Source organism: Emys orbicularis, chromosome 1 (assembly GCF_028017835.1).
Source record: "Emys orbicularis isolate rEmyOrb1 chromosome 1, rEmyOrb1.hap1, whole genome shotgun sequence".
In the NCBI taxonomy this organism is placed as follows: domain Eukaryota; kingdom Metazoa; phylum Chordata; order Testudines; family Emydidae; genus Emys; species Emys orbicularis.
In genome coordinates, this window is record NC_088683.1 from 226,056,156 (window position 1) to 226,068,585 (window position 12,430).

The 12,430-nt window shown below is 39.9% G+C and overlaps 1 protein-coding gene across 5 annotated transcripts in view; it reads right to left on the reverse strand.

Annotated features, from left to right (window-relative positions):
* CNKSR2 (connector enhancer of kinase suppressor of Ras 2) overlaps positions 1 to 12,430 on the reverse strand; it is a 361,047-nt gene that overhangs the window by 188,108 nt on the left and 160,509 nt on the right. For all 5 annotated transcript variants that reach the window (XM_065413945.1, XM_065413940.1, XM_065413934.1 and 2 more), the window contains exons 7-8: positions 5,071 to 5,130; positions 550 to 618 (exon numbers count right to left, since the gene is read on the reverse strand). In XM_065413945.1, coding sequence (XP_065270017.1) covers positions 550 to 618; positions 5,071 to 5,130 — 129 coding nt within the window. The remainder of the gene's footprint in view (positions 1 to 549; positions 619 to 5,070; positions 5,131 to 12,430) is intronic.

The following is a 12,430-nucleotide window of genomic DNA, read 5'->3' on the forward strand; positions in this document are numbered from 1 at the left end:
ACCAATGGTCCATCTAGCTCAGTGTCCTGTCTTCCGACAGTGGGACACCTGGCATTGGCCAGAGGGAATGAACAGAACAGGTAATCATCAAGTGATCCATCCCGTCGCCCATTCCCAGTTTCTGGCAAACAGAGACTAGGGACACCATCCCTGCCCATCCTGGCTAATAGCCATTGATGGACCTATCCTCCATGAACTTATCTAGTTCTTTTTTGAACCCCATTATAGCCTTGGCCTTCACAACATCCTCCGGCAAAGAGTTCCACAGGTTGACTGTGTGTTGTGTGAAGTAATACTTCCTTATTCAGATGATAAAGGATAAGTACGAACACCACAAATTTTCCTGTCCCAGAAATTGTGTGATTCTGTTACAAACTAAGTGCACTTGGAAGGTGGGGGAGAGGGCAGGGAATAAAAAAAAAAACTTGCATGTAAAACCCACTAATAGTTTAGCAAAATATAAAACATTTCTACAGATTTCTTCTGTATACATGCTGATATGCCAGTGCACCTTTATCTCCAATTGACACAGAACATATTTATACATACCACAGTTTGGTGGTTAACTTGAATCACTTCATCTCCAGCATGGATTTTCTTGCACCGATCTGCAGGTGACTGAATTTAAAATAAAAGAGATGATAAAGAAGACAGTTCTTACTGGTCACCATCTCTCTTTCAGCAGTAAGATTGCTAAGCTATGTAAGTCAGGTTAGATTCATAATTACATTCTCCAATGAAGTAAATCAATAAAAAAAGATTTTTAATTAAGTCATTCATCGTTGTTTGAGACAATATTCTGTATAATTGTATGCAAGACAGTCAAATGTTAAAAAAGGTAGCAATGTTTATATTATCAAAGGTTAGCCAGTTTCTAAGGATGCCTTTTTAATACTAATAAGTGACCAATCGTTTTAAGCCATCTAATATCTGTAAATCTTAGAGGTCCACCTTCTGCTAATGCTCAGAGTGCCAGAGCTCTAATGGACAACAGCTTCATAAATATACTTTGCAACATTATGTCTTTCATGTTCTCATCTAATTAAAACAAATACTTCAAGTGAACTTCAGAAAAAAATCAATATTTTTTGCATGCGGATACAATCAGTATCCAGGCCATGTAGATAAGACAGATAAACTGTAAATTTATATTTCTGAACTATTATTAGTTGCTAGAGATGTAACTAGAAGAGGGATACTGTAAAAATCCATACCTTCAAAGATGAATTAGTAGAGGTAGTTTTGCTTCTCTAAATAACAGCCTCATTTAAAAAACTTTTCTATTTCTCATATTTCTACCTTTAATATTTACGGTGTTGTCTTAGAAGAGCTCTGTGGAGCCCCAAAGTATGTCTCTTTCACCAACAGAAGTTGGTCAGATAAAAGATACTACCTCACCCACCTTGTGTCTTTAACATGTGCAATAGACTAATTACTCTTGGTGCAAAACAATTACACTAAGCTTTCTATAAAGCAAAACTTCTTCGACTTTTCCCGCCCTGTCTGCAGCTGATAGCATGTAGATAGAGCCCCACCAACTTCAACTGGGCTCTGCGGAGATACAGAACTACCCCTGCTATTAAAAGAAGAATCAAAGAGCCACAGTATGAAAGTGTCAGGATCTATCCACCAGGAACTCCAGAAATTTGCTACATTTTTGTATTGAGCAACTAGAATTAGACACATTCACTTTTATCATTTTGTGGCTTTACTAAAAGAGAAATGATCTAAATGTAATATTCCCAAAGTCCAGAATTCAGTTTAATCATAACAATATAACTGAACCATTTTGTCTGTCAAAATGTTTGCCTCTTGCAGTCACATTGTCCCCTTCTGCTATGATCATGCAGATTTCATCATAATAAGCTGAGTCAGCATTTGGACAGGAGATGTTCAAGAAAAATATGTGTGTTTCAAGAAGCGGTGTTAGGGAAGAGGGCCATTCATTGAATCACAGACTAACCCATATAGTGTTGTGCAAGTGAAGGTGCCATTTTGCATATAACATGTAAAATTGAAGTTCTGGACACTCACTGAACTCTCTCAGTACTAGAGATAATTGCATTCCTCTTATTAGAGGGTTGTTGATTTTGTGATTGGCTGATTTTTCAAGTAGGAATTAATACAGACACCTGCACTGATGAATATTTGCGTTTACAGTTTAGTTTAGTGAAAGCAGAGGGGGGACTTTATAAATAACTACTTTCTAAGAACTTCATATGGTGATTATTAGAATAAAAAAAGCAAAGATCCCACTTTTGAAGCACTAGTGTTTGGACTGATACATGTCACAACATGACACCAGTTTGAAAATATTTCCTTTTGAATCTCTTACCAGGATACTCATCAGAGAATTAAACATTTAATTTTGCAAACAATGATCAGTTCAGGTTTGCTTTCAACTAATGAATCAAGTCTCTCATTTTTCTTATATATTTATATTATGAATTGTAAAAATGTACTCACCAGACAGTCTCTTTGCACCATATACAAACTCCCTCCCCACCTCCCCATGCGATACACTCATGCCTGACCCATCACCGTGCCTCAATGTATCCCACATAATCATTACTCTCAAGCTAAAGTCTGAGTAAAGAGATAAGCCTTGAACCATGAGGTTAACACATTCTAGCTCTGCAGGAGCACCAGAGAAAACACGGTACAGAGCCAAGAGACCCTCCATGGAGAATCTGACTCCATTCTCTCTGAGTGCTAATCTAAAGATTTATAGAAGAAATGCCCAACTAATTTTAACTGCTAAAATGGTATATTGGGAGAGAAATGGCTTCTAATGTTGCCAAGATCCAAATCACAGAGGGCTGTATAGATGGGCATCAAAGCCTTGAATCACATCTAGCAGGTGATTGCAGGGTTAAGGATAACAAATGTAATATGCACCGCATCCTTTGCAATACTAAGTATATAGGTAGCTGTATTTTGCACAGAAAACAGCTTCTCAGTGGTCTTCTAGGGTAGCTTCATGGAAAGAGTATTGCATAAATCCTAACTAGAGGTTACAATAGCTATGAAATGCTCCATATCAGAAAAAAAGATCAAAAACGTTTGGGCATATGTAGATGTAAAGAGATTTTTTGACTGCCACTGCCAATTAGAAATCCAGTAGCATCCCAGATTGAAAACTATCAATGGAAAAATGGTAGGCAACATCTTCCAAATAATGATAGGCACCAATCCTTCCAGAATCTGTAGATGCTTCCTCTTGTACACCAGTATGATGCCTGTCTTTCCATATTATGCATGGTCCTAACAACCACATGTTTGAAAGATGCTAACAGCTTACTCTTCATTAAAACTTTATTAGCCATTAGTAGTAGAATGTCCATATCCAACTGGTAGGCTGAAGCTTTCTTAACACCTCCAGAGCTTCAGTGCGTGAAACTGATCAAGACTAAATTAAAAAAAACATTGTGTTTGCTTCCTCCTGACAGGACTCTGCTACTATAGAATTATATCGATGCATCAGGGAGGAAAGTAGGAATGAAATCTCAAGATTCTTAGGGAATTCATTATCTTCACCTTTGTGAAATAAAACAACCCAGTAATTTGTAGACTGAGTTGGTTGCATATCTTAGTTTAAATTTAAGGGAAATTCAAATTTCAAAACTCTTCTCTCATTTTTGCTTATGTCTCCCAGAAATGTCACAACCCTCCTGCACCAACACAGAACTGTAGTTTATTCCACCTGTGATGCTGAGAGCTGTGGGTTTGATTTGTAAGAACCCTGACTGAGTCTTCAAGTTCCTTAATGGCTTATGTTGCTCCTCCTTCCAGGAAGGCTGGTGTTCACAGAGATCCTACCACAGACATATTATAGAATACAGCCCAACAACATTGTCTGCAGCAAGAGGAAGAAGAAATGGACAAAGGTCCAAGGAAAGCTTGCATGCTGCAGGTCCTATGGAGGACCTGCCCCTTCCCCACACATATTTCTATTCTATCTGGCATGAGATATTTCCAGAATCCCAGTGCAAAAATCTGATGTAAAAGTATTCAGTATTTGAGACGCTTCATGTTTGTCAGGAAATGATATAGTAGCAGAGTAGAACAAGTATTTCTTTGTAAATTTGTTTGAGCACGAGGTCATCAAAGTTTTCAAGAGAAATTGACTAAACTGTCCTGAAAGCTGCATAGTCTTGTGTTAGAGGCCTGCTCTGTATCTATTGTTATGGATTAAAGCCCTAAAAAACCCCATCAGCTTGCCAACTCCCTAATGGGCATCCAATTCTGTACAAAGGGGGTGGAGGAGAAGGGGAAAGCAAACTATAAGGCAGCTGAAAAGTATGCAGTTGTGTTTTGCTTAGAGTTCTCTTTGCTGTCCTTCAATGAGTAAGCTCACATCTAAGTGATCCCTACTATAGAGGGACAAGGTGGGTGAGGTAATATCTTTTATTGGACCAACTTCTGTTGGAGAGCAAGACCAGCTTTTGAACCGCACAGAGCTCTGCTTTGAGATCTGTGCGTCTCCTAAGCTTGTCTCTCTCACCAACAGAAGTTGGTCCAATAAAAGATATTACCTCACCCACCTTGTCTCTCTAATATCCTGGAATCGATACGGCTACAACTACACTTCCCTACCTCAAATGTTACTCAGAAGTCTATGCAGAAGTGTACAACAACATTTTTTAATGTCAACTTCAAAGGATGCCCTTATTTCCATGCTTTTACTTCCATTACAAAATCAAATGAAGTTGGATAGATATAAAAACTATTTTTTTCTTGTGCCACAGCAAACTTCAGCATATTAGTCAGTACATATTAAAAACATTTATCTTTTACACACAGGCCAAGAAAACCCCAGCAAGTCAGCTATCTCCTAATTTGATCAAGGGAAGCATTTTAAATACCTTGCAAGAATGAAGTAAAGCCGACTGTCCTGGATTAATAAACAAAAGCAATCTCATTTTTGCCCTCCAACTTGCCATTGATCCCTCACAGCCAACTAGCAAAGTTTTTCAAGCAAAATATAGTCTGTAGCGAAGGGAAGGCATTAACCAAATGTAAGGTCAAAAAAGCTTCCAGGCCTGAATGTACAGTATTAACAATACTTACATTTTCTGTTGTTCCAGTAATTACATGGAGACCATCATATGTTGATTTAATGTACATACCCTAAGAAAAAGACATCATGGGAAAGAATTTGTAAAGTATTTCATAAACTATTACCATCCAAAAAAATTTGCATATCTCTCTAAAAGGAAAATCTATCAATTATTTGAGATATAAATTAATACATGCCACGAGGAATACGTCTCTGGACAGAAAAGTGTGGTGTGGTGTTTTTTTCTGGAGTGGGGGGGGTAAAGGAGAGAAGTTAACTGAGATAGAACAATAAGACTGAATGATTCTAGCACCTATACAGAAGTTGCAATTTGAAGCTTTATCTTTGTAAATATCCATGGCTTTAGTGGTACCTCATAGCTATTCCTTATACTAGAAACACCACTGCAACATTATCTGCTTACAAAGAAACTCAACTGCTGTATTAGGATGACTGGTGCCGTCAGCTTTTTTCCTGGAAGCTACCAGAATCTAAGGTTTCATAAAAAATAAGTTCTTTAGCCATTAAGATTGCAAAGATAAACTTTCAAATGTGAACCAAGTGGAAACCGAATCTGTGATGTGTACTTGAAACAACAGCTCTAAGAATTGCTAACTACCTCATTCACCTCAACACCATGTTAACTAAACCTTAATCATGACAATTTGCTAACTATTTCAATGCTGATCAAAGCATACCAAAAAGGAGAAGGATTACCATATATGTAGAACTGTACAATCTACTGTGAGTGACATCTCATTTTGAAGTCATAAGTACATAAAGATTAGTTTGTGGGCAGATGTTGGGACAATATCAGAACTACCTTTTATATTTTAGTAACAACCACTGAGCCACAAATGGGGGAATACACTACAAAACTAATTGCTTTATTCTTTTAAAGAGAGACCCATCTGTAGTATGATAGTATGTTGTACAAGTAAGAAAACTCACCTTATCATCTAATCATGATTTTGTCAAGTTTAATACCTTCATAAGACACTCTTATCAAACCGGACGCCTGGCAACCATAGCCAGGACCAGAGTTGGGGGAGCTGCCACATTCCAAGTCATGCTCTGCACCCTCACCCTCCATGCAAAATTCTATCATTCTCTCAGTGACATCAGCAAAGAGGCCCAGATTGTTCCCCCTAGATGCCATGTGGTGGTGGGGAACCTAAAGGGGTTTGTTCAATCACTTCTGCAACAATTCCCTTCCCTTCCCTTTCACCAGACCTCTTTGCAGAAAGGAGATGGACACTGGGCAGGCAAGGTGAGCACTGCTTCCATTCTAGCCCCTCAGATCAACCCGGAAAAGATAAGTATTCAGTGACATGCTGTTCCCTCCCCTATACCTGGGGCAGCACAGCCAAGAGTGAATCCCTAGCAGAGGAATTCCATTGGAACTGTGCTGCCAGGGAGTGGTCACCAGAGACTAGACCAGTGGTCCTCAAGCTTTTTAGGGTCTCGCCCCCTTTTACCCGTGTCCACGCCTGGCCCTCCCCCCGAACCGGGGCCTGGAGTGGGGACGCGGCTCCAGGTAAGGCGTCCACGGCTGGGGTTACAGCTGGGGCTGGGAGCGAGGCTTGGGGTGGGACTAGGAGCAGAGCCCAGGACGGGGAGCGAGTCTGGGGGTGGAGCCAGGGCTGTGGCCAGGGCCAGGAGTGGAGCTGGGCTGGGTGGCACTCCCTTCCCACGCCCTGTGGGGGCTGGACTGGGCCCCACCACTCCCCCTGAACGTTCCTCTGTGTCCCCCTAGGGGGATGCACCCCACAGTTTGGTGACCTCTGGACTAGACAGTGAGGATGCATGGAGCCTCCAGATGGAGGGCCTTGGGTGCCTGCAAATCTCCTGGGATTAATTATGTTTGGGGCCAGTCTCTGCGACCTTTCTGATGAGGCAGGGGTGGGCAACCACTCCCAAAATGGAACAAAGTGAGGGGAGAATCCCCCAAGAGGACCATTGAAGATTTCCCCCCCAAAGCCTGCCTGCTTCCACCTCCTCCCCAAGAAAGAGATTATCTGACTCCAAATTTTTAACTTCCCTATTACTCCATCATTCTGCTCTGCAAAGATATCTGCAAAGATCATTCAGCTCCACGTAGCCCGTGGCAGTAAATCATTGGCATCACCCCTACTGGACATGCCATGCTACCAAGGGCAAAGTAGAGACTGAGTTCCACACCCTACTGCTCAGTATGCTCCATGAGGATCCCTGTCTCTCTCCTCCCCACCCTCTTATGCCATCACACATCTTGCTCACTCCACACTCACCCACTACTGGGGACTAGAAGGGAAAATCATTGTAATCCAAAGATTTGTAGGACAATGTCATTTTCCCATTAATGTGTTACCCTGCATCATGTGATTTTCTATTTATTAGGATATCTATCTTTAAGAGCTATCACCTGTGTAAGGTAGGGAAGTGCAAGATAAGGAAGTGCTATTATTCCCATTTTAGAGAAGGGGAACTAAGACACAAAAAGGCTAAGGTCATATCTACACTATAGGCACTACAGCAACACGGCTACAGCACTGTAGTTATGCCGCTGTAGCACCATGGGTTAGATGTTACCTACAGCGATGGAAGGGCTTTTTCTGTCACTGTAGCTAATCCACCTCCCCAAGCTGTGGTAGCTAGCTTAATGGAAGCATGTTGATCTAAATTCTGAGTGTAGACCAGGGCTAAGTGACTTGACCAAGGGTCACAGAGCAAGTCTGTGGCAGAGCAGGGAACTGAAATTAGATCTCAGAGTCCTGGGTTAGCATCCTAACCACTGGACCATCCAATCTCATTTGTGCAGGAGTTCAGCACAAATCAATGTTTTCAGAATTGTTAAGGTAGTAAAACTCCAACTGACTTTAGTGAGAGCAGAATTAAGTCAACACAGAGATTTTTTTAAAATCTCACCTTTAACGTGCAAGAAAAATGACTGATTGCATTCAAATATAACAGTGAAATACACAAGTTTCCACTACTATCTCATCTCTTGAACGACCAGAAGAGCTAAACAAAAGTTTTCAGTCAGATTTGTTTGTAATGAAGTTATATTTACTATACACACACACACACACACACAACATATTGATGTTGAAAATAAGGTAAAAACTATTGCTGATGTTTCACTGAAACAATGCACATAACCTTAGTCGAAGAAAAATATCAGGCATATTCGAGAACAAAATAATCCTAATGTACATCTCCAACATAAATTAGATCTATGAAGTGAACTCGGTTCAGGATAGGCACATACATAAATGGCAAAGTTCTGAAAAGAAGTAAACAATGATGAGTATTATTAGATGTTCAGCCAGAAAGTAAATAGAGTCTCACACCTCAGTAAAAAACGAGGAGTCCTTGTGGCACCTTAGAGACTAACAAATTTATTTGGGCATAAGCTTTTGTGGGCTAGAACCCACTTCATCAGATGCGTGAAGTGAAAAATACAGGAGCAGCTATTAATACATGAAAGGATGGGGGTTGTTTTACCAAGTGTGAGGTCAGTCTAACAAGATAAATCAATTAACAGCAGGATACCAAGGGAGGAAAAGTAACTTTTGAAGTGGTAAGAGAGTGGCCCATTACAAACAGTTAACAAGAAGGTGTGAGTAACAGTAGGGAGAAATTAGTATTGGGGAAATTAAATTTAGGTTTTGTAATGACCCAACCACTCCCAGTCTTTATTCAGGCCTAATCTGATGGTATCCAGTTTGCAAATTAATTCCAGTTCTTCAGAAACAGACTCCAACGTGAAGCTGCAGTTTTTTTGTTGAAGAATTGCCACTTTTAGGTCTGTTATTGAGTGACCAGAGAGATTAAAGTGTTCTCCGAGTGGTTTTTGAATGTTATGATTCCTGATGTCAGACTTGTGTCCATTTATTCTTTTGCGTAGAGACATTGGTTTGGCCAATGTCCACCCTACCATCAACCTCAGCCTGGACCAGTCCACACAAGAGGTCCACTTCCTAGACACTACAGTGCTAATAAGCGATGGTCACATAAACACGACCCTATACCGGATACCTACTGACCACTATACTTACCTACATGCCTCCAGCTTTCATCCAGACCGCATCACATGATCCATTGTCTACAGCCAAGCTCTAAGATACAACCGCATTTGCTCCAACCCCTCAGACAGAGACAAACACCTACAGAATCTCTATCAAGTGTTCTTAAAACTGCAATACACACCTGGTGAAGTGAAGAAACAGATTGACAGAGCCAGAAGGGTACTGAGAAGTCACCTACTACAAGACAGGCCCAACAAAGAAAGTAACAGAACGCCACTAGCAGTCACCTACAGCCCCCAACTAAAACCTCTCCAGCGCATCATCAAGGATCTACAACCTATCCTGAAGGATGATCCCTCACTCTCACAGATCTTGGGAGACAGGCCAGTCCTCACTTACAGACAGCCCCCCAACCTGAAGCAAATACTCACCAGCAACTACACACCACACAACAAAAACACCAAACCCAGGAACCAAACCCTGCTACAAACCCCAATACCAACTCTGTCCACATATCTATTCAAGGGACACCATCATAGGACCTAACCACATCAGCCACACCATCGTTCACCTGCACATCTACCAATGTGATATATGCCATCATGTGCCAGCAATGCCCCTCTGCCATGTATTGGCCAAAGCGGCAGTCTCTACGCAAAAGAATAAACGGATACAAATATGACATCAGGAATCATAATATTCAAAAACCACTCGGAGAACACTTCAATCTCTCTGGTCGCTCTGGGTTGTTTTTCCCCCTACAATATTGTAATAGCACCCTCACTGAACATGATGCTTTGTGTGTGCTGTTCAACAGCACTAAAGTCGGCAGGGCTAATGCTCTAGTATTCAAAGGCAACTCTAAAGTTCTGGAGAATTTATAAGAATAAGTCATGTCAAACAAATTGAGTTAATCCAGTTAGTATGCCAGAAATAACGTTTGAGTGCAATCACCATAAGAACAAGGAACTCGTGTGCACTTAATTTAAGGACTAGCCCTCTTAATGGATGCTGCATGTTTAATAACATCGGAGAGTACCCAGATCAGTTATTGGCAGATGGTCTGATTTAAAACCAATTAACAAATTTTATCTTGGGCCTAATATTATTCAGTTAAAGATAAAAACTTCTCCCACTCTCTTTTTAAAAAGGATGCACCAATAAAGTTAGATGTACTTTAGGCAGTGCTTTTTTATGTATTGAATTTTGTGAATTAGCAGTCTCTGATACTGGACTGAATTGCAACAGCAAGACGCTAAGCTCATTTTACCTCATATTTAACTCAATTTGAACTCTTCTACTGAGATGGTCGTATGATGAAGCTTTCCCCCCAAACACAAAGAAAAGGTCACAGGCTTCTTTAGTAAATATTACATGTGCTCCAAAAGTGGTCTAGTCAGCACCCTTCAAAACTAAAGCAACACACTTCTCCAATTCAACTCTAGAGTTCAGTGAAGCTAACGAGGACCATTAAGAGCCTCATAAATGTTATATAGCTTCATGCATCCTCTTCTCAAAATCCCTCCTTCCTCATTATTTTAGGTTATATGACTCAGAGGAACATTAGTATACCTGGACTTTCAGCTAGCAAGGCCACCAGTAGTATACTGCTCTCACACCGCTACACTCAGCTTCATTCCATTTATTTGCCACATGAACAAACTTGGGACCTTCTGCCTATAACAGACTAATTTTAAGTTTGTTCTAGCAATCAGAGAAACAAAAAGAACACCCAGTCTGTAAAATGTTTTGAAATACTAGTCTCTATATTCCCTAATTCATAAAAAAAATATAACCCTTACGATTAACTAGGTCTTGAATGAAACTGTCTGATAACAGTATTTGAAATGTAAAGGACAGCACTAAAATGAAAAACTGAACTCGAAAACCTCAAAATCAATAAATTAAATTTCATAATGCCGCGATCCTGCTTTGAAATTCCATATCATCATTTAAAAAAATTAAAAAGGTACAGAAGTGTGTCAGAAAACCTTGCTAAGGGTTGGAAAAACATTCACAGCTGTAACAAGATTCTCTATTTTTCTTCTAAATAAACACATGCACATTTTGGTTCTTTGCAGTGCTGAACACACTATTCTCAAACTCTTTAAATCAGTTGAAATATTTCAGATTCCATTTCCTTAGGGTAAAGGATTACCAGCTAAACTAGTCAATTTCTTTTCTCTGGAACATAAACAGCAGAAAGAAGCACTAAGTTACATTCTGTCCAATGATACAGAAGAATCAACTTTCAAGTCTTTTCTCAAATGGGATATCTCTACAAATGTCTGCAAAGCTGACCAACATTTAACTGATATTAAGGCTTTTTAGGAGAGATCTGTATTTTACAATTTCCTTTTCATCTTCACTTTTCTCGATGCTGCAGGCTGTATCCCTTCTTCCTGCAATACTCATGAGGTACTACATATATGCAAACAACCACAGAGCCAAAATCAGGCACCAGACTGGGGAGGGGAAAACCCCCCCACCAACAACAACATAGCAATCTACTCAAGCTCCATCCAAAAAGAATTCTCCATACATCATGACAATAGTCACAATATTTTCCTACTTGCTATGCTTATTTTGTCATGTCTTTCCACATGTTAACTACAATATACATTACTATAAAACTCATAAAATATTTAATTGTGAAAAGAGCACATGTACAGTAGTTTGATACTTCACATTTATGTATGACTGCTATTTAAATTTCAATAATATTTTTCATGTACAATTTCAGAGGTACTTAATTAAAAGTGATATTTTAGCACTTATATACCAGATGTCAAGATTATTATTTTTTACTTTCAATTAAACTTCATCTCTTCCAACACCATGCACAGTAACCATTCATCCAACCACACACACCTTGCCCACTCCCCAGATCCCAAGAACAATTTACAACAGAAATTCAGATAAGTCTCACTCTGCTTTCTATTTTTATTTCCCTCCCTCCTCTTCCCATTCTACTTTAACTTCTTAGAGACTCTCCCCTCCAGCTATTTTAGATGTTTCACTTCTCCTGGTTGGCAGACAGTATCATCTTCAAAGGTATGAGACGCTCTTGCCTATTTACTGCCCTATTGCAGACAGCCCTTCCATTTTTCTTATGTTAACAACATTAATACTGTTAATAACTTTGCCAGTACAAAACTCCAGTATGTGTCCAAACCACTGAAAGGAGGTCAGTCATAACTCTATCTTCCCAATTCCATTATGACTTGGATCCTGGAAAAAGGTCTTGTTAGGTCAAGAAGTCATCAAGTTCCTTATGCAATTAAGTGGTGGCCCTCAAGGTGCAGTCCACTATCAACTACAAGACCTTTCATAACTTGTAAAACTGACAAGTTGGGAACCA